The sequence below is a fragment of the Nannobrachium achirus genome (genome assembly GCF_963921795.1).
Source record: "Nannobrachium achirus genome assembly, chromosome: 24".
NCBI classification, from domain to species: domain Eukaryota; kingdom Metazoa; phylum Chordata; class Actinopteri; order Myctophiformes; family Myctophidae; genus Nannobrachium; species Nannobrachium achirus.
The window spans coordinates 16,176,761-16,204,685 of record NC_137831.1 but is presented as its reverse complement, the minus strand read 5'-3'; the positions used below and the strand labels follow the sequence as shown (position 1 = coordinate 16,204,685).

At 42.1% G+C, this 27,925-nt stretch overlaps 1 protein-coding gene across 1 annotated transcript in view; it reads left to right on the top strand.

Moving 5' to 3' along the window:
• The window catches only part of LOC308279991 (E3 ubiquitin-protein ligase Midline-1-like), a gene marked incomplete at both ends in the record, with an annotated part of 68,139 nt that overhangs the window by 12,935 nt on the left and 27,279 nt on the right, over nucleotides 1–27,925 (top strand). The window contains one exon of the mRNA XM_080720229.1: nucleotides 19,899–19,994. Within this exon, the coding sequence (XP_080576355.1) occupies nucleotides 19,899–19,994 (96 nt within the window). The remainder of the gene's footprint in view (nucleotides 1–19,898; nucleotides 19,995–27,925) is intronic.

The following is a 27,925-nucleotide window of genomic DNA, read 5'->3' as shown; positions in this document are numbered from 1 at the left end:
CAGATACGGCTAGCTCCGTCGACGACACACCACTGTTCCCGATAAGCACAACCAACTGAGTTTACCTTTATAGCGAACGGTCGCAAGCAAGCCAAGCACAATGAAGTTATTTTAGCATTAGCCAGTAGCCACAACTACTTCCATCTTGATCTGTAGTATGCAAAAATCGCTGGAATGGGCAACATTACCTTGATGAAACAGTAGTTAGAGGTAGACCTCAGCCGTGTTTACTACAAACAACAAACCCAACAGTTATGCCATAAGCCTTGCCTTGATCACAACAGCTAAAAATGTGCTTTAGCAATAGTGAGCAGCCGAAACAAGAAGAGCAATGGCCTACAAAGGCACAATTAAGTTAGCTAAGCAACAACAACAGCACAAACACACTAAATTAGCCTAGCCACGACAACAACTGCTGCAAGGATCAGCAGCACTGCACTGCAGAAATCAGCTGGGAATTAGCAACATTAGCGCAGACCCACACACTTGTTGAAGCAGTACTATAACAGCAGTGTCTACCCACATCCACAATCCCAAAGTTTTTCCCATACAACCTTGCCTTGAATCCCTTGATCCTAGCGTAGACAGCGGCTAAAGACGCGAAAGACATGATCCAAGCAGAAGTCAGCAGCACAAACAACCAGTAGCCCCTCGAGACAGCCATGCGTAGCAGCAGCAGTAGCTTGCGCAACAATACCTTACCTACAGGCAGGTCTACCTATATATTGTATAGGGGGCGGGACGCGCAGGTCCCGACCACGTGAGCGCGCGCAACCTCCAGAACACTTCCCCGAACTCGCTTCGTCATTACACTCCTTCGCATCATTTAGAACGGGTACACATTATTGTGTATCATTATTTTATGCTTTAACTGTTGAAAAATAGCAGATATACAAGCTCACAGCGCGGCACCGAGTGCCGCGCTGCAAGCTTGTAGATCTGCTATTTTTGAAAAATCGTGAAAATTTGAATTTTGACCCGATTCTATAAGTGTCTTTTGAATCCTTCTAAGATTTTTTTGAAAAACCTATGTTTCTATGTCAGCAATCTGGCCAGCCATCGTCAAAGAAAAGGTCCTTTTCACTTAAATGGAGCTCAGTGAGTCTGTTCTTGAGAGACTACTATGTCAGTGGTTCTCAAACTTTTTCATGGGAAGGACCCCCAAAATGATATTTATTTGGCCACGGACCCCCATCTCAAAATATTTAGTTCCAGGGACCCCCCAGAAGCAAACATTTAGTTACAAACTTTTTGAAAATACATATATTCAAAGATTTGCACATATTTTCACGACTTTTTTCAAAAATAGCAGATCTACAAGCTCGCAGCGCGGCACTCGGTGCCGCGCTGTGAGCTTGTATATCTGCTATTTTTCAATATTTAAACATAAAATAATGATACACAATAATGTGTACCCGTTCTAAATGGTTTAATGAAATAACAGGCTCCAATGGTTTCCAAAGGGTGTTATATATATTTTATGGATGGCCGCAGGAGGGTAGCATGGTAATATAGACTTTCTGTCACTTCCAAGCCCTTTGCTGTCAAGACCAAAAAAACGCAAACAAGCAAGAATGTATTTATGTGATTGTGCACCGGTGTGTGTGTGTGTGTGTGTGTGTGTGTGTGTGTGTGTGTGTGTGTGTGTGTGTGTGTGTGTGTGTGTGTGTGTGTGTGTGTGTGTGTGTGTGTGTGTGTGCGGGGGCGTCACAAGAGGGTGGAAAAGTGGGACTGAGTTACTAGGGCCCAAGTTTGGGGGGCTAGCTATTGAAAAATAGCAGATATACAAGCTCACAGCTTGTAGATCTGCTATTTTTTAAAAGTCATGAAAATGTTTTAGCCAAAAATAGCAGATCTACAAGCACACAACGCCTCGCGGTGCGAGGCGCTGTGTGCTTGTAGATCTGCTGTTTTCACTACTTTTGTGCGACCGCCTTGTATGATGAAGCAGGGCTTTACTTTAAGAAAGAACGTATACATTTGAAACTTGTAGTTACGAGGTTTCCGCTCGACAACAACAATATCTTTGTTGTGTGGACCTAGATATTTTTCAATGTGGATATCCGAAAAGCCGGGATATGAAGAATCCAGATCCGTATAGCTGAGGTCTTAACTCCCAGAATACACTGCGACGTAGGCTATCTTTGATGGCCTTGTTGTGTCGGAAGCGCAGGTGCGTGCGTACGTGCTGATTCACAGTCACATGTTTAGCATGAGCAAGCAGTTACAATGAGAGCACAGGTCACTGTCTATTTCAGTTTCGCTCCCTCTCTCAATTTCTCTCTCTCTCTCTCTCTCTCTCCAGTGGTGGAGAGAGAGTACTTTTTCAAGTACATTTACTCAAGTACTGTTCTAAAGTACTTTTGTTTTTAAACTTTCGTGGAGTGTTTCCAGTTTCCAGTACATTTACTGTACACTACATCTTAGAGGCAAATATAGAGGGTATGCGCATGACATCACTGTTGCTAGAAGTTATGTGGGAACACGCCTACTGAGTGGCAAAAAACTAATTTCTGCCATTGACAGCCCATACATCCAAACAGAAAAGTCCTATCTGATTGTATTAAACAAAGTTAAACTCACCAACATTGCGGCTGTACTGAAAGCTTGAATTATCCTCTTTCTATCTGCAAAGTTTTTGTTTCATAAAAATCCACCACAGGCATGTTAAAGATAAATGAAAAATGTTATTGACAAAACATAACCTGCTCACGTATTAGGAGCATATCAGGAGTCACCAGAAAAAAAGGACGGGTGTTCTCATTAAATCTATCATGGTTAAAATGGAGTTTGAAGTTACAATGGGTTTGTATAGGAAGGGGGCGTGTCTGATAAAATGAATATCAAATATCTAAATCTAAACTGAATCAAACTCAAAAACTGTCCTGGGTGTTCCCAAAAGCTTGATTAGACGATAAAATTACTAAAGGTTTTTTGAAAGTGAAATATCCCTTGAAGAAATAGTTTAAAATTGACAATTCTGCAGCTATTTTGTTATGCAAATTAGAAGGTCAAAAACTCAAAATTTTGCTTGGTAACCATTTTTTTCCAGATTCAGCACCCTTGAATTGTGTAAAATAGACTGGTTCCCAACTTTTACCCCCAAATGCCTCTAACAATCACATTTTTCAGAAATACCACTAGACCAGGGGTGCCCACACTTTTTTGACGTGAGATCTACTTTTAAAATGACTAGCTCAACATGATCTACCCATCCACAATGTTTTAGCTGAGGGCCTGAGGGGAGCTTTGGAACAGCAGCACTGGTGTTAAATTTTAGATAAACACACTTACTGTAAGGGGGAAATAAATGGGAAATACTGGGGGAAATGTCTTCATCCCTTTCTGTATGGAAGTGGTAGGTTTTGGGGTTCTTTACTGACTCTTGAACAAAGTATTGCATTGGAGGTTTGCCTACTTTAGAAGCCATGAAGGGAGCTGACAGGCCCTTCTTGATGTCATATTGACATATTCTTTTTATATTTTAATAATACATTTTTAGAGGCATGTCATGTGGTCTACCTGCACACCCTTGGTGATCTACTGGTAGATCACGATCTACCTTTTGGGCACCCCTGCACTAGACTATTAATAGTTACTTTGTAGAGTTATTATTATTAGAGACTATTATTGCAAAACATACATTACCCACTTCAGCCCGAACAAAGCTAGCCCCTTGGTGTGGATTCATAGTTTTCTTTGTATCATTCATTTTCATGAACATCTTTTTTTGTATCCTTTAAGCCACAGCAACAAAAAATAACCTATATAACTCAGTGATTCACCCTCGCCCCCACAGAGTGCACTGAGATGCATTAGAATGTGCGTGATGTGCCATGAAGGGCATTCATATTTTCTTCATGACTTCTCCCCACTATTTTTCAATTTCCAAACCCCTCCAAGGAATTATATCGAGATCATTTTCTTCATAAAAATGTCACAATAAACGGTGCAAAATCAATGTGAAGCGTGGTGTGGGGACAGACCAAGCAGTATATTGTGTGTATGTTTTGTATAAGTTGTATAAGACAGGGTTCCCACGGTCATGAAATTCCTGGAAATATTTTGAGATTAGAAAAATATTTTTCCAGTAGTGGAAAACTTTTGGATTTGATCAAGGGTCCTGGAAGGTCCTGGAAAAAATAGCTATGCATTGTCTTGGTTATTGATTATGTTAATACCTCTGAAATGGCAAATTAAACATTGGCCAAATTGTCAAATATTAGAGGCAAAATTGTGAAAATAGCCGATCTATGTGCTATTTTCGCAATAGAAACGTGTTATACAAAATTCCTCAATTCTTAGTGCTCGTCAGGGTGCCGGGGTTCCCAGTTAAAATATGATTATTTTGGGGGTCACAGCCTGAAAAGGTTGAGAACCACTGGCATACACTACCTGTCTTTGGGCATTGCGCATAGGAGTAAGCGACTTGTTATTGAGCTGAATTATAGTTATATAGTCCTGGAAATTGGGTTAAATATTCTGGAAAAGTTTTGGAAAAGTTTTGGAAATTAATTGGTAAAAATGTGTGGGAACCCTGATAAGATCATTGCACATGCTGTATTTGCCCACGAAAGCCTGAAATGCTTGGTGAAGTTAAAGTGAAACTCATAGGTCTTAGTTGACAGAAGTGTGTATTTGTGTTTCATGTGCGTTCAGGGTCGGCTTGCGTCTCACCTCTGCGATTCATCTGAGCGACTGCACAGTCCATCCTCCTATACATAAGTACAGGGGTGTCGTAACAAATTCTGGGCCCTGGGTACAAGGATTCACTCACATTTTGTGCTTTAACTATTGAAAAATAGCAGATATACAAGCTCACAGTGTCGCACTGTGAGCTTGTAGATCTACTGTTTTTGAAAAATCTTGAAAATATGTGCAAGTGTTTTAATATTTCAAATCCTTTTAAAACACCTTCCAAGCCCCGGCAGAACCCCCTGAACCCCGGTACTGCCGTGCAATCAGCGTTTTATTTATAAACATATTTTAAAAAACAAACACACCAAATGATAAACAACGCGCGCGGGTCGTTCAGTGCAAGCCAGCAGGACGTGCACACACTACGTGTTTGGGCGGCCACTTACTTAGAAGCTGCTGCTGGCTGTATTTCTGCCGTTCATTTGCATGGAGCGAGATGGGGTAATCCGCGAGAAAAAACAGCGTTCGAAAGTACATTACGTCCTCGTCGCACGCACATCGATCTAATTCCATGTATTCCACTCATTCCGAAGCCTTGATTTCGCCTGTCGTCTGGTCGAAAAAGACGAGGGGATGGGCTAAACCAGGCTGCAGCACACACAGTGAAGGGGAACGTAATGGCCGCTCGTGGAGCCAGTGGCAGAGCCAGCCGATGACGTCATCACGTTTCTGACGTGATCCGATTGCACAACGTCTCTTAAAGAGACAGAGCACGACCTGCGACTGTATTTTTCAAAAAATTATGATTAATTTCATAAATTACGGGGAAGTACGGGAATAGACGATTGGCTGATGGGACCCAGTAGGAAGTCCGAGGGAGTGCGGCCAGGCTTAGAAGGTGTTAAGGTTTAAAAAAATATATATACATATGTTTCTATGTCATTGGTTCTCAAAATTTTCTTCATTTGAAGGACCCCCAAAATGATATGTATTTGGCCATGGACCCCCATCTCAAAACATTTAGTTCCAGGGACCCCCCAGAAGCAAAATCTGAGTTACAAATGTGTATTAAAAAATAGCAGATATACAAGCTCGCAGCGTGGCACTCGGTGCCGCGCTGTGAGCTTGTACATCTGCTATTTTTCAATAGCTAAAGTATTAAATAATTACGGCCCCTCCAACTTGGGCCCTGGTAACTCAGTCCCACTTCCCCCCCCCCCCCCCCCCCCCCCTTGTGACGCCCCTGCATAAGTAAGCCTAGGAACGTGCAAGGCAAGCCCCCCGCTGCAGGCAGCCGGCGTGTGCCGAGAGTCAGATCCAAGGGCCTGATTAAGACCCCGTTGACCCTGAGCCGTCCCCGGACACTTATTACAATGACAGCGTGAACACATTGAAAGGGGAGGAGGGCGGGGCAGGGCATTCTCTGCATACCGAGACCATTCAGCTCAATTAGCTTCAAAACATAACCCGGATATCGTCGTCGTCGGGCGGAAAACTCGCATCTCCAAGTTTAAAATGTGTACGTTCTTTCCCAAAGTAAAGCCCCACGTCATCATACAAAGCCATTACATAAAGTGAAAACGGCAGAAGTGAAAACAGCAGATCGATCGGCTGTTTTCACTCGTTTAAATCATTTTTAAAATGATAATGCAAAACGAACGGTTTTGGGCATACAAGGTTTTCACCTGACAACGACGATATGTAAGACTAAGAACTTCTCCCACTGGAAGGAGTAGGGCAGGGGTCTTCAACAGGGGGTCCGGGACCCCTATAGGGGGTCCTCAGAGTTACTACAGGGGGTCCTCCTAATCTTTGTGTGAAAATAACTCAATTTATTTCTACACTAACCACTTGAACCCTAGAATCCCTATTCTTTGTGGAACATTAGCCAAGAATAGCCGATCTACAAGCTCCCGATGCCTCGCAGTGCGAGGCGTCGTGAGCTTGTAGATTTGCTATTCTTGGCAAAGAGGTTTGGCAACTCAAGGCCCATCCAATATTCATGGCAAACACCAAGGTAGATTATCTATTGATAAAAACAAGAATGTTTTTCAGGTTAGTTTATTTATTTACTTACTTTACTTATTTAACTGAAACACCCAGTCTGGACTTTTAAATAGAGCAGATTGAGTCCAAGGAAGAGCTTGAACAACGGTAATATTTACAATATTTAGCTATGATTAGGGATGCCCCGATCAGGGTTTTTTTGCTCCCGATCCGATACCCATCAAATATTATTGCTTCCGATTCGATCCCGATCTTTCCCGATCCGATCTTTTGGCAAGGCATTAAGAAGAAAAAAAAATTCTATTCATTCTATCACTTGGTTCTCAACCTTTTCAGGACGTGACCCCCAAAATAATCATATTTTAACTGGGGACCCCCGACCCTGAAGAGTTGAGGAAGTATATTTTGTATAACACGGTTCTATTGTGAAAATAGCAGATCTACATGCTCACAACGCCTCGCAACGCGAGGAGTTGTGAGCATGTAGATCGGCTATTTTCACAATTTCTGGCTTTAATATTTGACAATTTGGCCAATGTTTAATTTGTCATTTTAGAGGTATTAAAAAGTCCTTAATTTTTCACTTTCGAAATGTGCAGATACCCTCTATACACTTAAACTTTATGTTGATTTGTTTACTGTTGAGAGAGAAAACAATGTTGCACATTAAGTTAATCATCTGGGGACCCCCCCAAAATAATTTGAGGACCCCCCTGGGGGTCCCGACCCACAGGTTGAGAACCACTGAGCTAGTTGACAGTGCAGAGAGACATAATTGCCTTCCTTTGATCCATTAGCAAGGGGCCAATTACTACTTATTGGCATCAGCTGCCAGCTGTACACAGAGTCTGACACAATCACCTTCCCTCTGCAGTGCTCTGTCTGTCTCATTTCTCCAAAAGCCCTTGAATATGATTGAAAATGATTAAGGATTACTGTGATTATGGTAAGCTTACATTTCATATCGCATTCACCTTACCTGTAACTTTCAGTACTCCCAGAAAAAAAAAATTTGAAAAAAAAAAAAAAAAAAAAAAAACTTTTTTTTCCCGATTTTTTTCCCCCGATCTCCGATCTTATAAAAACGGCCATATCGGCGGCCGATCCGATCACGTGATCGGGATCGGGCAACACTAGCTATGATACCTATATCTTTTTACTGTAAGTTTGATAGCAACTTTTTTATCCTTACTTACCTCAATTAGAGACACAAGGAAGTATTTCCAGAGTGCTACAAAGTACTGCAATTATGTCATAGACACACAAACCAACATTGGCACATAATCGGTATGCTAAGGTACCTGCCAAGTTCAAGACCAAAGCCCCTTTTCCAGTTTAGTTACTTTGCAGATATAAATAAAACATACACAAACCTCTATAGTCCTATTTTATACCTAGACTATTACATAGCCGATGATGCGACGTGATGTGAGGTTGTAGATGTGCTGAAACACAACTTCTTGTACTTTAGGTACATTTTGATGCCAACACTTTCATACTTTTACTCAAGTACATTTTGAATTCCAGACTTTCACTTGTAACAGTAGTTCTATATTGTAGTATCGATACTCTTACTTTTAGTAAAATATGTGAGTACTTTTTCCGCCACTGAGTAGAACTAATTGCCCGCCTCCTCCCCGAAGGCTGCTTGCGGCGGAGCGGCGGAATCGCTTGAAATGTAAAATACACTTCCAAATATAAGTGGACTTTTCCTGAGCGCGGTCAGCTGGTGTTTGAGGCACTTGCGGTGCAGCTTCCTTCTTCAAAAGAAAACCAAAGTCTTTCCGCGGCATCTGCTCCTAATCAGCCCAGAGCAGTAGGAAAAGTAGGATTTTACAAGTCATGGCTGTATAACGCTGTTGCTCTGCATCTCTGCAGAATCACAGTCCGTCCTTTTGAAAACCTCAAAGTGAATACCGGCCTTTCATCGCCTCTGTCTTCTCTAAACCAATGAAAAGAATGTCCTTGCAATTACAGTATCCTGTGTGTGTGTGTGTGTGTGTGTGTGTGTGTGTGTGTGTGTGTGTGTGTGTGTGTGTGTGTGTGTGTGTGTGTGTGTGTGTGTGTGTGTGTGTGTGTGTGTGTGTGTGTGTGTGTGTGTGTGTGTGTGTGGACAGGGAATTACTACTTTGTGGGGACCTCATGTCCCCACAAAGATAGTACAATCGGAGAAAAAAAACTTGTGGGGACAAATTTTAGTGTCCCACAAGGTGTTTAGGGGTTAGGTTAAGGGTTAGGGTTATAGGGTTAGGGTTAAAAATTTATAGAATGTCCCACAAATATAGTAGACTATGTGTAATGTCCCCACAAAGTAGTAATTGCAAACCTGCGTGTGTGTGTGTGTGTGTGTGTGTGTGTGTGTGTGTGTGTGTGTGTGTGTGTGTGTGTGTGCGTGTGTGTGTGCGTGCGCGTGCGTGTGCAAGCGAATGTGCATGCGACACTGTATCTATTTACCTTTCATGTGTGCTGGGAATGAACACGTTCATCCTGGAGCGGTACTTTTTGCAATGACAGCATTGCTTTGTGGGGAATGATGGACACCACACACACACACACACACACACACACACACAAACAAATACGAACAAGGCCCTCTGCGTCGGGCCAGACAAGTCGGCCGCTAAATCGTCAGGGGCAAGTCGTCCCTCGCCCGCCCCGAAAAACTTGAGAGTCGGTGCAAAATGTACCAGCACGGGAATGCACTCACCTGCCCAGTGGTTCTCAACCTTTTCAGGCCGCGACCCCCAAAATAATCATTTTTTAACTGGGGACCTCCCCCCCACTCTGACGAACACTAAGAGTTGAGGCATTACTTTTTGTATAACCCGGTTCTATTGCGAAAATAGCAGATCTACATGCTCACAAGGCATCACGACGTGAGGTGTTCTGAGCATGATTGTCTATTTTCACAATTTCTGCCTCGAATATTTGTCATTTTAGAGGCATTGAAAAGTCCTTAAATTGTCACTTTAGAAATGTGCAGACACCCTCTATACACTTCAACTTTATGTTGGTTTGTTTACTGTGAGACAGTGTGTGCGTGCGTGCGCTCGCGTTCGTGCGTGCGTGCGTGTGTGTGTTATGATAGCGAGGACGAAATAGATAATCCAGGTAGACAGACAAACAGACAAACATTGTAAACGGAGACAACAGAGAGATAGGTAGCAGGGTGGTCTGGCAAAGAAAGAGTGACTCAGCACTGGTGAGACAAAACAGAGGAAGGGAGATAGACAAAGCAAAGAGAGAGACCAAAGGCACAAGAGACAAGACATCTGACAACCCAAGAATAGTCGCTCCACAAGCACTGTGAGCCTGTAGTTAGTGTGTCGGCTATATTTGCGGCGAGTACAAAACTTTTTTTCTTCTTTTTCTATATTAACTCATTGAATGCCCTTTTCAAGATGGCCGCCAAGTACCAGGATGCCACGTTCCTAAATTTCTAGTGCACGGATCAATTTTTAGTGCACGGATCGTGCACGCCCATGCACCATATATGCACCATATGTGTAGTACTTTTTAACAGCTTTCAAACAAAAAAATCCGCTTGGAAATCCGTTCAGGCATTCATGAGATAGAAGCCTTCAAAGTCAGACAAAACAAACACTGCCACCTTCCTAAATTTCTAGTGCACAGATCAATTTTTAGTGCACGGATCGTGCACGCCCATGCCTAGATCATGCACCATATGTGTAGTACTTTTTAACAGCTTTCAAACAAAAAAATCCGCTTGGAAATCCGTTCAGGCATTCATGAGATACAAGCCTTCAAAGTCAGACAAAACAGCCATTTTTGACATTTTGAAAGATGTGTTTGTTATGGGGCTAAACATGCAATTTCGCAATTGCGATCATGCCTAATACATTTGAGGCATTTTTAGAATTTTTTTTATAAAAAAAAAATTTGAATTTATTTTTTTATTTTTTCAAAATGGCTTCCAACTCGGGAAACTCGGGCTGTGGCAGCCTGGGAGTACTGTAATAACTCGTGAAACTCGTGCCTTGGCAGTCAATGAGTTAACCACTTGAACCCTAGTGTTAGTACAGCGGCTAACAGCAGTATTTTGGGAGAATCGTTCACTCGGTGATACAAGCGTGAAAATTGGTACAAATCATCTTTGGAGGCCACTCTTCGATTTAAGAAACCGAGACACTTGAAAATCAATGATGGTGGCCCCCAAAATTCAAGATGTCCGTCTGAAAACATGGTTTCTCCATTACAACTCCAAATGCATTGATTTTAAGACCCATAAATGTATTAAAGTTGAATATAAAGTCGGGCATTGCAGATATTTTGGTACCATGTACATGTCTGTATCTATTTCAGTTCTTGAGATACAGCATATAGGTGCACCGGATTCTGTAAAAGTACCTATATGCTGTATCTCAAGAACTGCAATAGATACAGACACATACTTGGTACCGAAACATCCGCAATGCCCAGCTTTATATTCAACTTTAATTCATTTATGGGTCTTAAAATCAATGCATTTGGAGTTATAAAGGAAAAAACATGTTTTCGGATGGACATCTTGGATTTTGGGGGCCGCCATCTTTGATTTTCAAGTGTCTCGGTTTCTTAAATCGAAGAGTGGCCTCCAAAGATGATGTGTACCAATTTTCACGCTTGTATCACTAAGTGAACGATTTCTCCTATTATCCGCTCTACTATGTACATATTCTGAGAGATTTAGCCAATAACAATACAAGCTCTGAGCTTGTAGATCGGCTATTTTTTGGCAAATAGCTTTGGTGTAGAGGGGAAAAAGAGCAGACTAAGTACAGAGTGAAAGGTAAAGTTTATTAAGTAAGTATTCAAGTGGTTAAATATCTGAAAACACAAATTGACATGAATCCAAAATACACTGATGATTTTGCTGTCAAACAATTAAACTATATGGAATCTATGAAAAGGTTGTGGGGGTCCCTGCTTCATCTCTCTCTCAACTAAGGCATCCTTGGCCTGAAAACGCTGAAGACCCCTGGACTAGACCCATACCATTGCTGTCTCTATATTTTAGCTTTTTGTGCAAATCAACTTCCTTCTGGACATACAGAGGGATCATTTAAAAACTTCACACATCCTGCAATCGATTTTCCGTTTCTGCAAGAATACGCTCCATTCTCCATGAAAATGAGAAAGGCAAAACAGGGAAAGAAACCTGTGGAAAAAACGCATTTTGCAGGAAATGTTCAGGTTTGTTCAGACAATAAGACTGAGGCTGGGAGAGACAGAGACAGAGAGAGAACTTCCCAGGTTTCTGTGTCTATTTGTTCTACCACTACGTTTCCAATACGCATCTCTGCTTTTTGCAAACTTCACCCACAGCGGTGTCGGTATCCATCTGTATCGTCAGCGCGTGTGACAATAAATCACCTCGAAGTCTCGAACTGACTTGACTTTGCCTCTGCCTCCCACGGCGCCCCGACACAGGGCACGGTGTGGATTTTTTTTTTTTTGTTTTTTTTTTTGAGGCACCGTTTTGTCTATCCGGCACTTCGGAGATCCTCCCCCGTCAGATGTAAACAGCGTCAGGGGTGTCGCACCAAATTCTGGGCCCTGGGTACAAGGATTCACTGTGGGCCCCCCATGAATGTTCTTCATAGGGGGAGGAGGTTTAACCCATTTAGACTGGGAACGCATTATTTTGTGCGTTAACTATTGAAAAATAGCAGATATACAAGCTCACAGCGCGGCACCTATTTTTGAAAAACCCTGAACATTTTATGCAAATCTTTCTAAGGTTTTTTGAAAACCTGATGTTTCCCATCTCAAAATATGTAGTTGCAGGGACCCTACAGAAGCAAAATTCGAGTTACAAATACATATATTCAAAGATTTGCACACATTTTCACGACTTTTCAAAAATGACGCCCCCGCATGTGACAATAAATAACCTCAAAGTCTCGAACTGACTTGACTTTGCCTCTGCCGTGTCGTGTGGATTTTTATTTTTTATGTTTTGTCTATCCGCCACTTCGGAGATCCTCCCCCGTCAGATGTAAACAGCGTGATTGCATTTCGGCAGAGGGGAAGTAAACAGCGCTCGGCTGGGTTTTGTAGAGCGTGGAGAGGATACGCTCCGTGTTTGTGTGGGCGGAGGACGCCGGTGAGCGACACAATGTTTGCGGAGTGACAGAGAACTATTATGTCACATGAAAAATGAGAGAGGAACTAAATGCCTTCCTCTCCGCGGGTTGTGCGACTGCTCTCTTTGCAGCTGTACGGTGCTTGCATCCATGCGTGCGTGTGCAAATCTTAAGTTCAGACGATACAACGATTGCGTCATAGCAGCTGTACTTCTGCCTAACGGAGCCGTCCTGAAAACCGTCCTGGCTTAAATTCCCTAATACTGTATGTGCGGGTAAGGGTTGTGTGACTGTGTTGTATAGGTGGACAGGAACAGCTAGAGACGAGTAAACAAAGATAGAGTGACTTACAAATCTCAAGGACTTGAGAGACGGAATGCATGGGCCTGAGGTGCACTAAACACTGTTATATCATCATCATACATTGACTTTGTCTCAATTCCAAACAATTCATATGATATATATGGTAAAATAAACAATGAACTTAAAGTTGAAGCATCTGGCAAGAGAAAGTGCTGTTCAGTGTGTCCTACAGCAGACGGGAGCATGTCGCTGTTACTACATGTCATCTTTTCGACACCCGACTCTAACCCTCACCCTAACCTTAACCTCCTAACCCTCCGGTCAAAATGATGGGCATTCGCAAAAGCGAGATTACCCCACAGCAGACAGGAAAACAGACTGCTTGCAGGAGGTGCAAGAAGCTCATCTGTGCCTCACATGCAGTCCTTGTTTGTGAAGCATGTGCTTCCTAGTGTATACAAGTGTACATTCATATGTGACGTTCATGTGTGTTCACATGTGTGTTCAGCTCTTATTTTACATGAACTTCAGCTATCAGTAAAAACACCTAGCTCTTTCGGTGTTTAATGTGATATAGCAAAGCATAAATGCAAACATTTGCCATATATATCATATGAATTATTTGGAATTGAGACAAAGTCATTGTATAATGATGATTTGTTAAGTTGAAATTTATATTAGTGTTGTTTTTTAAACCAAATATCCCCCGGTCAAAATGGCCCGCGAACAGAACGAAGGTGAACTGAATCTGAACAGAACTTAACACATTCCCCGCCATTTAACAATACCTTCGTACTCTATGGTGCCTCTGGTCTCCATAGACTTCCATGTAATTCATAGTGCACGGATCATGCACACCCATGCCTAGATAATGCACCACGTGTGTCCACATTGCTCACAGCTTTCAAACAAAAAAATCCGAATGGAAATCCGTTCAGGCATTCATGAGATACAAGCCATTATGTTTTCCTAAAATGTAAACAAAGATGGCTGCCATGTTTGATAGATGGGGTTGCTATGGGGGTTAAACATGCAATTTCGCGATTTCTATCATGCCTACTACATTTTTTGGGGTCCAAATTTTTTTTTGAAAAAAATGTTTTTTTTTTTTTTTTTTTCAAAATGGCGGAAATTCTCGGGACTATCGGGCCTGGCAGGGAAAGACATTAAAATAATCTCGGGACTATTGGGCCTGGCATGCAATGAGTTAAGGGTTAATTAAATATTGACTCTAGATTCTGTTTTATCACATTTTTGAGTCAATTTATCAGCAGGGCTCTAAGGATGTCTGTCTGTCCCTATGGCCTTTGCACAACATTTCCAATCGCACACACCCGACATCTCCCAATCTAGAAGGCAGATCGGCCTGAAACCAAATGCACTCCGCAAGGACGAACCCATCGGATTCTGGTGTGACCCCCGTTGGCCCTTTACGCTACAACACCCATTGGCCAAACATTCCACTTTGACATAAGATATATCTCTAAATCTGATGGGCAGATTGCCATGAAGCTTGCTGGGTGTATTCAGGATAGGATGAACCTCAACTATTGTGAGTGTCCTCATGTCCTTTCCTGGAGGAGGCACGTTTTACAGACGGATAAAAGGGCAGGGGCTCAAGCCCCCTTTGATATCAATGTGTGCATGCGCCTGAAAGGAAGGCTTCCATGGCCTTTCCTCTAGTGCCACCCTCAGGTGAAAGCTTTGGCTTTGCACACAAGATACTTTTAGTCATGTTTTTCGGATGGACAGACAGACAGAGTATGTTTACAGACAGGGGGAGGAGGGTGACATTCAGGTTTAATTCCCATGACCTTAATACCAGCAGGCAATATGGGCATCATGACACAAAAATAAATAAAAATAAATAGGCCTACCATATATACATATATTTACAGTACATGCAAATGCTCAGATGCATAAAACACACACACACACACACACACACACACACACACACACACACACACACACACACACACACACACAGACACAGACACAGACACAGACACACACACACACACACACACACACACAATGAGCTATAAAATACAGACACAACAATATGGTGTGTGAGTGTGTGTTGATGATGTGCTGTTGACTCATTGTTGAAGCTGGCCTTGTTGTGCCTGTGGGGGCTTCTCTCTGAGTGGTGGGCTGTTTGAAACGGTGTTGATTGTGACGCTGGCTGGAGTGTCCCTCTCCCCGCAGACCCCGCGTCGTCACCACTGTCGTATTAAGGCCATCCATTAAGCCCACACAGTCCGTTGAATGAACTGCAGTGCACGCGCGCAGATACTGTACACACGCATGCACGCACGCACGCACGCACACGCGCACACACACACACACACAGACACACACACACACACACACACCATAATGTACGCAAGCTAATATACAAACAAAGATGTGCCCAGGGGCGTCACAAGGGGGGGGGGGGTGGCTACTAGGGCCCAAAGTGGAGGGGCCTGAAATTATTTTATACTTTAGCTATTGAAAAATAGCAGACATACAAGCTCACAGCGTGAAAAAGTGTGCAAATCTTTTAATAGATGTATTTTTTAACTCAAATTTTGCTTCTGGGGGGTCCCTGGAACTAAATATATGGGGGTCCGTGGCCAAATATATAATTTTTTGGGCAATTTGGGGTCCTTCACATGAAAACGTTTCAGTATCACTGACATCGAAACATGTTTTTTTTTAAACCTTAGACGGATTTGAAATATTCAAAGACTTGCACAAATGTTCGCGATAAAAAAAAAAATAGCAGATTTACAAGCTTGCATATCTGCTATTGTTCAATAGTTAAAGCACAAAATAATGCATAATAATAATGCGTTCCCAGTCTTAATGGGTTAAACCCCTCCCCCTATGAAGAACATTCATGGGGGGCCCGAAGTGAATCCTTGTACCCAGGGCCCCGAATTTGGTGTGACACCCCTGCACACACACGCACACACATACTGTACTCCATAATGCACACAAGCTAATACACAAACAAAGAGACGCCCTCACCACCCCCTCCACATACTATCGACTGTATCTGGACCCAGGGTCGTGCTGGCCATTGGGAAAAGCGGGACAACTCCCGAACGGTCCAGTCCGGCCATTAGGAAAAAATTAAACTGTTTGCACAAAAGTAAAAATTAAACTGTTTGCACAAAAGAAGTGAAAACAGCAGATCTACAAGCACACAACGCCTCGCGGTGCGAGGCGTTGTGTGCTTGTAAATCGGCTGTTTTCATTTGTTTAAATAATTTTTAAAATGATAAATACAAAACAAACGGTTTTGGACATACAAGGTTTCCACCCGACAAAGACAAAATATAACTCATGTAATTGGCCCACTGGCTTGTCATGATCTGAAATGAAAAATCTTTGAGTAGCAGCAGCGCTATAGAGAGAGATCTCTCTATCTCTCTAGCGCGCAATGAGGGCCTCTCCAACTCTTTTTCCCGGGCTGAATCAGGGGCCCAGCACGTCCCTGTCTGGACCTCTCAAACTCTCATCCTGGCCGTCCCCTTTTGTTTACCCTCTACTCCCCTCTGGGCAGCTCCTTGTTAATGGCCAACGTTACAGCAGGGCACTCATTCACGCCGACTGGCGCTCCCAAAAAGTCTGAAGAAGAATTATTCACACTCCAGAGAGGAACATCTATGGGAAGTGATAATGTAACGTCCAGGGGCGTCACAAGGGGGGGGGGGGGGGGGGGGGGGGGGGAGTGGGACTGAGTTACTAGGGCCCTTCATTATTTTATACTTTAACTATTGAAAAATAGCAGATATACATACATAGGTATACTTGTAGATCTGCCATTTTTGAAAAGTCGTGAAAACGTGTGCAAATCTTTGAATATATGTATTTTTTTTAAAGCAAACATTTGTAACTCAAATTTTGCTTCTGGGGGGGTCCCTGGAACTAAGTATTTTGAGATGGGGTTCAATTACATGTCATTTTGGGGGTCCTTCACATGAAAAGGTTTGAGCACCACTGACATAGAAACATAGGTTTTTCCAAAAATCTTAGAAGTATATGAAGTATTCAAAGACTTGCACAAATGTTCATGTATATCTGCTATTTTTCAATAGTTAAAGCACAAAATAATGCGCTCCTAGTTCCCCCTATATGAAGAACATTCATGGGGGGCCCACAGGGAATCCTTGTACCCAGGGCCCAGAATTTGGTGCGACACCCCTGGCTGCACAACTTAAAAAAAAGAGTGTACTGAATGCTTCGACCTCGATAAGCGCTGCGATACAAATGCCAATATTAATGTGCATGAATGAAAAAGGTGGTGAAGATAGATTTTTCCATATATTGTTGAACCAACGGAGGTCACCCACTTTCAATATAAGAGGAGAGAGGTTTATCTTTAAAGCTTAAAGCCGGTCAGTGCACAGATGCAGCCAGCCTTGGAGTGGAGCTTAGCACGCTCCGGTTGGCAATAACATGACGGAGCTGTGAGTAAGAGAGGCGAGCTCGTTTCCCTGTAGAGAAAACAGGGCACGCGAAGGAGAAAGAAGGAGGATAGGAGAAAGGCAAGAAGGGGCCGTAAAAAGAAACGAGAAAGAGACAAAGTCCACATTGCGGAAGAACGGGGTAAAGGCGGCGGGTCGCTGCTGACGTGCTGGCCGGGCACCTGTTTTCTTCGCTTCGTTAGCCAGGGACGCTGCGTGCGCGCTCTCGCGGGAGCATGGCTTTTTGATGGCTGATTTGACGCTTGGCTGAGTTTTTTGGGCACGGCCGGCCGGAACAGGCTATCTCCTACTCGCGTCGTCTCGTGGCGAAGGGATTCGCGGCCAGGGGAACTCTTGGGAAGAAGTGCTCTCCCACTCGCGTTTGCCTCGTAGTCGTGCTGTTAGCAGTGAACCGCGGGGTCGGAAGGCAGCGGGTGAAGACGAAAGATGAGGAGGCACCGCAGAGACGAGGGACATCACCAGCGTCCAGAGGTATTGTGGGTAGCAGGGCATTAATGACTTGTGATTTTTGCAAGTCGACTCGAAAAAAGTTGAGTTGAGGTCGACTTAATAGTTTGATGACGTCATCACATTGACATGGCGGTCGGGGGCGTGAACGGGGGACAAAACCCACAAATTCCTTACTTCTGGGATTAGTAGAATAGACTAAAGCGATCCTTTCTCCCTTTGCAAGGCTTTTGTTTTGATGTTAATATTACAGATTCCACTGCAACCAGCATCATTGAATAATAATAATCCTAATTCCTATATAATGTTGGAGCGTATAATGAGACATTTTATTTATTTATTTCAACTTTTGACTTTCCCTGGTGGGAGTCGACTTGTTGGTCAACGTTTTGGTTAATTTCCTAGTGTGCCTACCCACTAGGAAGTGGGTAGTAGAGGAGCCCTCCACGACACTGAATCTTTGACTGCCGTGGAGAAAGTTGGTGCAGCAAAGATATATATATATATATATATAATAATCTGTTGTGTTTTTTTTTTGTGCTTTTGGCTGAACCTGTGTTGTAATACTATCGACCTCTTGCTATCAGTTGCGATGACATTTGTCGGGTGTCTCGTAGGGCATTAACGAAAAAGTTGACAAGTCGACTTCATTACACAAGTCGACTCGTGTGTGATGTGATGACGTCATCAAACGATAAAGTCGACTTCAACTCAACTTTTTACTGAGTCGAGTCGACTTGCGAAAATCACAAGTCGTTAATGCCCTGTGATGTAATACTATCGACCTCTTGCTCTCGGTTGCGATGACATTTGTCGGGGTGTCTCGTCTCATATCCCAGCTTGCTTCCCCTGCTGTTTCCCCCCTTTTAGAAGTTTGACTTTTGAAGCAGGATGATAATACCCCACTGGCTTGGACACTTTTTTGGGGCTTCCAGCGAAAAGCAGAAAAACCTAGGGTGTGTGTGTGTGTGTGTGTGTGTGTGTGTGTGGAGGGGTGAGGTTGATCTGTTGTTGCACTTAAAGGAGTAGTTCACCCACAAAATGACTTTTTTTCTATTGATTACTCATGCCATGGAGAGTAGAGTTCAATAATATTTTTTGTTTTTTGTCACCTTCCTAAGAAAAAAATGTGATTCGAGTAAATTTACCCCCATTGATTCCGGATGGGGACCCGTTTCGAAACGGGTCCCCATCCGGAACGAATGGGGGTAAATTTATTGTTATCACATTTTTGTCTTAGGAATGTGACAAAAAAATAAAAATATTATTGAACTCTAGTCTCCATGGCGTGACTAATCAATTGAAAAGTCATTTTGGGGGTGAACTACTCCTTTAACAGTGGTGTAAAGTAACTAAGCACATTTACTCAAGTACTTTACTTAAGTAAGATTTTGAAGTATTTGTACTTTACTTCAGTATTTCCAATTTCCAATACTTTTTCTTCTGCTCCACTACATCTCAGATCCAAATATTGTACTTTTACTCCACTACATTTATTTGAAAAATTCAATCATTGTGTAGATTCGGATAATTATTACAAAACATACTTTAACCACTTAAGTGCATCACGATGCAACGCATTGTGAGTACATCTGCTATTTTCTAATATTTTTATACATTTGTATAGGCCTACTTCAAATGGAACATTCTGCATAATGAGTACTTTCTACTTTTGTACTTAAAGTACATTTTGACACCAATACTTTTGTACTTTAAGTCAAGTCAATTTTGAATTCCGGAACTTCTACTTGTAACACAGTATTTCTGCATTGCAGTATCGATACTTTTACTTAAGTAAAACATTTTTGTACTTTTTACACCACTGGCACTATTGTCACCTCTTTTTATTGTTCATTTTGCCTTCATCCACTTCACCCATTGATGTTCAACCGACTTAGTTTTTCTCTCTCTTTGCCTCTCTCCCTCTCCCTCTCAGCAAGCCCTGGACTCCAACCTGAGCAGTTTGATCAAGAGGAACAACGAGCTGGAGTCACTGATGGGGAAGATGATCCAGACGTGTCAGCACGTGGAGGTGAGCCACTCTGTGCCCATGAGGGCACTGACTCTCTCCCCATGACTCTGTCCCCATGAGGACACTGACTCTGTGCCCATGAGGGCACTGACTCTCTCCCCATGACTCTGTCCCCATGAGGGCACTGACTGTGTCCCCGTGAGGTCACTGACTCCCTGTCCCCATGAGGTCACTGACTCTGTCCCCATGAGGACACTGACTCTGTCCCCATGAGGACACTGACTCTGTCCCCATGAGGTCACTGACTCTGTCCCCATGAGGACACTGACTCTGTCCCCATGAGGTCACTGACTCTGTCCCCATGAGGTCACTGACTCTGTCCCCATGAGGTCACTGACTCCCTGTCCCCATGAGGTCACTGACTCTGTCCCCATGAGGTCACTGACTCCCTGTCCCCATGAGGTCACTGACTCTGTCCCCATGAGGACACTGACGGCCCCTTTTCCTCTCTTAGCACAGGGGTCTTCAACGTCTTCAGGCCAAGGACCCCTTTGTTGAGAGAGATGAAGCAGGGACCCCCCACAACCTTTCCATAGATTCCATATAGTTTCATCTTTTGACAGCACAATCATTGTACCAGTGTATTTTGGATTCATGTCAATTTGTGTTTTCAGATATTTAACCACTTGAACCGTCAATACTTAATAAACTTGACCTTTCACTCTGTACTTAGTCAGTTCTTTTTCCCAAGCTCTTTGCCGAAAATAGCCGATCTACAAGCTCACAATGCCTCGCAGCGCAAAGAGAAGACAACTTTTTTTTCTTTTCTTCTTTTTTTTTCTGTGGCAGCATCAGCATGTGACTTTTGTGTATTATAATATGTTTCCGTATGTACATTATCAATTTAATAATTGTTGAACTAGTAGCTAGGAATGTCCGATATTGGCCTTTTAACAGATAATTGAAATACCGATATTGTCCAACTCTTAATTTCCGACACTGATATTAGCGATATATGTAACACCACATATTTGATCAAATAAAATAGCTAAATATCAATATACTATCGAATAAATACTGAATAAATCTAATATAATACAGTCATGTTAAGTCTCCAATGAAGTGAGCATTTATTTGATGCTAATATCTAGGCCTTGAATTTTGTCATTTTAGGGGCAAGGCCACTTGGCCTTTGGGGTTGTCAATTTTTTGAGGGCACAAAGGCCACATGCCAGGACAGGAAGGCCATCAAATAAAACAAGATTTTAGTCCATTGAAATAATTAATTTCATTTAAGGGTTTAATTTAATATGTTTAATATCTGCTGTGAAATACATACTGATATTATAAAGATACTGGATTGATTTAAAAATGGGGGCTCAACAAGACACTGGTGTCTACATGACAAGCAAGACACTGGTGTCTACATATTGACAAGACAGAGACAGAGGAGAAAGTAGTACAGTCAGCTGGGCTGGGGCATATGCCACTGTGGCCTCAGGGCATGCCATCTTTTGGAGGGGCACAAGGCCAAACTGAGGGGCAACGACCGGCCATGGCCTTCATGGCCTCACTGAAATTCCTGCTCTGCTAATATCGGACGATAATATCAGGAGTCCGATAATATCGGACATCCCTACTATAGCAGCTTTACAGTAGATAACCAAACAAGATTTCTCGATAACAGGGTGGCGTGCTGTGTTTGGTGCTTTGAAAGATTCACATGTATGAACATAATATACAGATCCATCTAAAAAAATGAATATTGTGTAAAAGTACATTTTCTTGAAACTTTCATATGTTTCTTGAACCTTTCATAATATATTCTAGATACATTGAACATTCAGTGAATTATTGCAAACCTTTTTTTGTTCAAATCTTGGATTTTTATGGCATACAGCTCATGAATATCAAAATTCCATACTTATAAATATTACAATATTACACGAGATCACTCAAAACATGGATTTTTTTAATAGAGAAAATGTCAACCTTCTGAAGTCACAGTTGCTTGAATTCCAGTGGGAGGTTTCCACAGTCAGTTATGATTTGGGATGCTAGGGCATCTGCAATGCCTTTTTTACACAATATTCACATTTTCTGAGATGGATCTGTACTGTATGTACTGTTATAGTATGCATGCTATGAGACTTCTAATGGCATGGGAGAAGCTTGTAGCGCGCTGTCTGCAAAATCAAGGCAGCTGTCTCCGGAACAGCTTGCTCTGGGATAGATTAAACACGGGTTAAAATATTCATAGCGCCTTGCCCTGCAAACTGCGTGCCATGTCTCTTGTCTGCTCCTGAGTGCTGCTGTGAGAGAACGCTCAGTTTCTCAGCGCGCTCGCAGGTAAAGCCACGAAGCCACGCTGTCAGAGCGATACAGCCAGACTGATCTCTCAGTCTGGCAAACATATCAGCCATTGATCAGCTTGATTCTGATTAGTCAATCACTGAAATCAGTGTTATTTCTTGATAATCAAGAAATAACATGGGAAACAACGCGTCACAACTCCCGTTGAGATCTTGTAGATCGGCTATTTTCAGCGAAAGTATTTAACGTAGAGCAGGGGTCTTCAACAGGGGGCCCGGGACACATAGGGGGTCCTCCAAATCTTTGTGTGATAGAAACTTTTTTCTCCTTTTTTATATTAGCCAATCCTATAGCATCCATTTTCTGAGAACTTGAGCCAAAAATAGCAGTTGTGAGCTTGTAGATCGGCTATTCTCAGCGAAAATATTTCACGTAGAGAGAATACAGAAAGGACACTAGCATAACGCCCTGAGGGACCCCGGTCGACCCCTATAGGGTTATTAAAGGTGATACACCATGCATTTAAAAAGTATTTATGTCATATTGTTTATGTCCCAAAAACGTTTTTCAAAAGGTTTGCGGCTAAATTACCACTCCTGAATAGAGAGCCTCTCTCATTTTTTAATGGCTCTCAGAGGATTTTCAGCTGCAGTACCACCTTTGGCCTAACCTGACGTCAGCGACGGCAGCAAATCTGGACAGCCTGTTTTGAGAACCTGTGGGATGCTTTTAACCTCCGCCTTCCCAAAACCAGAGAAAGACACAATGGTCAGAAATGGGACTTTGTGACTGTGAGGATAGAAGGTGCTAGTGGGACCCCAAAAAAGGTTTTAAAATAGGAAAAGTGACATTTCATGGTGTATCACCTTTAAAATCTGAGTTTTTCAATAGATTCCGCCCCCTTTTTATTTTCTGGACCCCCAGATCTGGTGCTGGTCAGGTTCTGGTCCCGGCCTACATCAAATGGAGACCTTCATTATCTTCATTAAATTAGAAACATGCGAGGCTGTGCTTTAATCACGAGCTTTAGTAATCATCAAATTAGCATGCATGGCTTCTTTCTCTCTTTGGTGTAATGACGAAGAGCTGTCCACCTCATCCGCCTCATCCGCCTCACACGCAACAACATACTGCGCACACGCACGCACGCATGCACAAACAAACGTGCACACACAGTGTTGTAAAGTAACTAAGTACATTTACTTAAGTACTGTACTTAAGTACAATTTTGAGGTATTTGTACTTAACTTGAGTTTTTCCAATTTCCAATACTTTTACTTCTACTCCACTACATCTCGGATCGAATTGTTGTACTTTTACTCCACTACATTTATTTGAAAACTTTAGTTACTAATTACTTTTCAGATATAAGATACTGTTTTAAAACATACATTAACCACATTATCCATGTTTTATATCTATAGGCTGTTTGAAAATAGCCGATCTACAAGCGCACAACGTGTCGCATCGCGATGCGTTGTGAGCTTGTAGATCGGCTATTTTCAAACATGTTTTACTCTTACTTTTAGTAATTTAAGTACATTTTGATGCCAACCCTTTCGTACTTTTACTCAAGTACATTTTGAATTCCGGACTTTTACTTGCAACAGAGTACTTCTACGTTGCAGTATTAATATTTTTACTTGAGTAAAAATGTGAGTACGTTTTCCACCACTGCACATACACACACGCAAACACATGCACACGTACACGCACACAGATATCCTGCTATCCCTTCTGTACACGCAAGTTATTCATGGAGGTCAGAGAGTGTGTATTGAGCCTGCTGTGTACAGTATATCCATAATGCACTGGGGAAATGGGGTCAGGGCGTATTTTTATGTATTTATTTTTTTGCCTTCCATGCATAATTTATTCATTTCCGGGTTTGAAAGGGAATTGCTTTACAAGCCGAGCGTGGGGGGAAAAAAAGCGTGAAAATGTTTTTGATGCGTTCCTTTGACAAAAAAAGAAAACGTCTGCCTCGTGGTAGTGGAAAGCGAGCCTTTTTGGTCTGACTATCCCATGGGAAACGTGCTCGCGTGACGGCTTGCAGCCGTGGCCGTGGCCCACTTCCAAGAGACACAGAGTTACATGTGCTACATGTGTGCAGTCACGCATGACACATGGCTAGCATATCATCTCTGTCGGGGTGGAAACCATGTATGTGTAGAAAATATCGTTGTTGTCGGGTGTCCAAAACTTTTTGTATTTTTCATTTAAAAAAAATATTCACAGTAAAAATACAGAAAAAATAATGGGTGTTTTTAATTAATCTATCATGGTTAAAATGGAGTTTGAAGTTACAATGGGTGTGTATGGGGAAAGGCCATACATGGGCCTGGAGGACCTGATAACATTTACCCTCAATCAAATATCTAAATAGTGAATCAAGCAAATTAAAAACTGTTCAGGGTGTTCATAAAAGCCTGACTAGACGATAAAATGACCAAAAGTATATATATTTTTTTTTAAAGTGAAATATCCCTTTAAGAATACAGTATGGAGATAGGCGGTTTCTGCCCGACAACGTGAGAGAAAACCACAACTTATGTTCCAGTGAATAATACTGCCCTTCCTGACAGGGCCCTTTTCAACAGCAAAACATGAACATTTCTTTTGATGAATCTAATATATCGTCGTTGTCGGGTGGAAACCTCGTATCTCCCAAGTTTCAAATGTGTACGTTCTTTTGCAAAGCAAAGCCCTGCTTCATCAGACAAGGCTGTCGCACAAAAGTAGTGAAAACAGCAGATCTACAAGCACACAACGCCTCGCCGCGAGGCGTTGTGTGCTTGTAGATCGGCTGTTTTCACTAGTTTAAATCATTTTTTAAAATGATAAATGCAAAACGAACCGCTTTGGATATACAAGGTTTTCACCCGACAACGACAATATGGTCCTTGCTTCCAGTCCGTAAAGGCCACGTCAGTCATAAGACGCTAAGGCGGGGGTGGTGGTGTTGGTGGAGGAGGGTCGCTGCTTCTCTGCCCCTTGGCATGGCTATATTTAAAGCTCCTTAGTAGGCCAGCGTCACATGACCGAACGAGTTCCACTGTTAGCAATCACAGACTCATACACAGTGGTGGAAGCCAGTGGTTCTCAACCTTTTCAGGCCGCGACCCCCAAAATAATCATAACTGGGGACCCCCCCTTTAGAAATGTGCAGATACCCTCTATACACTTAAACTTTGTGTTGATTTGTTTACTGTTGAGTGAGAAAACAATGTTGCACATTAAAGGAGCTATTAATAGTCAACTTTTTCTTGAAAAACGGATGCTAAAATAAAAATAATGTTTCGAAAATATTTTATAAAAAAATAAGCTTCATATATGTGTTTCTATTCAAAAATGACCACAAAAAGCGTAAAATAATGATACAATAATCATTTTGGCAGACCGACACTTTGTTTACATTCTAGTCTATAGACTAGGATGTAAACAAAGTGTCGGCCCTACAATGAAAAAGTTGACTATAGCTCCTTTAAGTTAATCATCTGGGGACCCCCCCAAAATAATGTGGAGATCCCCCTCGGGGTCCTGACCCACAGGTTGAGAACCATTGGTGGAAACAAGTAATCATTTCATTTTTGAGCGGTGCTAACCGCTCCTATAGACCGCTTTTTTACCAAAACTATGATGTCACAAATGATGATGACATGAGTTCGCTAGACCAATGAAACACTTCGATTCTGTTGATCTGTCCATGATGTCATAGTCACAGAGGCACCCGATTGGTTAACCCTGATTTAGAACGCGTTTAGGCCGCGTAAAATACGTCATAAAAAATTATTGAGCGGTGCTAACCTTGAATTTCAAAATTGTATTAGATGAATATCACTTATAAGCGATAAAATAACCACACTTTTAGACAGACTGTGGAAAATCTTACAGGTTATAAATGATAGGCAGCTAATACAAGTTTAAAATACAAATGAACAGACTTTGAAAAACTAAAATATTCATCTTCTGGCCTCTTCTCGCCTCTCTGGAGGTAAATAAGATCACTTATCATTACACTACGACACTCTTAAGTTACAAGTTACAATCCGTAGCTTGGTCAACTAACTGATGAGAAATGACGATAAAGACTTATATAGTCTGAGCAGACCTCTAGACTGACATCATACACAACAAAAACAATATTGCCATGCATGCCTATCAACACTGATTCGCGCAGGAATTAGTTTGCACCGCTCACTTCGCACGGGTGCGATTTTTTTACTTAAGTAACGCTCTCGTTGGCATGGCAACCTCACTTTCTTCGCTGCTGTCGTTGCGGCGTCTCCTCTTTGCCAGAAAACACTTTTCCCCCCACCCCTCCCAGATATTAATAGGTCCATGAGGGAAATGGGTGCGAGCAGAAATATGGGACGTTATGAGCAGACCTCTGCTGCTGAAAAATAAACGTGAACTTTGGGTTTTCATTCGCCCGTTTTGAATCGTAAAGCCCTCGGCTCTCTGCAGCTATAACATGAGCTTGGTGGCATCGCTCCAGTGGTGGAAAAAAGTAGGCCTGCTCACATTTCTTACTTGTAAAAGTATCTAAACCAGGGGTCTTCAACGTTTTCAGGCCAAGGACCCCTTAGCTGAGAGAGAGAGAGATGAAGCAGGGACCCCCAGATTCCATATAGTTTCATCGTTTGACAGCACAATCATCAGTGTATTTTGGATTCATGTCAATCATATCAGATATTTAACCACTTGAACCCTCAATAATAAATATTAAACTTGACCTTTCACTCTGTACTTAGTCTGCTCCTTTTCCCCTCTAAATCAAAGCTCTTTGCCGAAAATAGCAGATGTACAAGCTCAAAGCTCACAAGTTGTGAGAAAGGAGATAAAAAGTTTCTGTCACTCAAAGATTTGGAGGACCCCCTGTAGTAACTAGTTTTCAAAATTAGAAAACTTGAAAAATGTTAATGTATAAATTGTAAAAGAAAATAAAGGAAAAAAAGAGAAGAAAAGAAAAAAATAATATTTGGAAAGTAGCAGATACACAAGCTTCTAGATTGACTATTTTCAAATGGCCGAAATGTGGGGCTGTATAGTGGTTAATGTATGTTTTGTAATCTAGAAAGTACAGTAACGAGTAACTAAAGTTTTCACATAATTGTACAGGAGTAAAAGTGCAATATTTGCCTCAGAGATGTAGTGGAGTAGAAGTAAATGTAGTGTACTAAACATTGTAAGTAGAGTAACAGTTACAGTACAAGGCTTCCAGCAGACAGTGACTATGATATGATGATATGATATGCACATGTGCTTTACATTATGTATAAGTGTGAAAGCACTTCTCTCATGCATAGTTTGCCTTAACCCATTCAGAACGGGTACGCTATATTGTGTATTATTATTTTATGCTTTAACTATTAAAAAATAGCAGATATACAAGCTCACAGCGCGGCACCGAGTGCCGCGCTGCGAGCTTGTAGATCTGCTATTTTTGAAAAATCGTGAACATTAGAATTTTGACCCGATTCTATAAGTGTCTTTTGAATCCTTCTAAGGTTTTTTGAAAAACCTATGTTTCTATGTCAGCAATCTGCCTATAGCCATCGTCAAAGAAAAGGTCCTTTTCACTTAAATGGAGCTCAGTTAGTCTGTTCTTGAGAGACTACTATGTCAGTGGTTCTCAAACTACTATGTCAGTGGTTCTTTCATGTGAAGGACCCCCA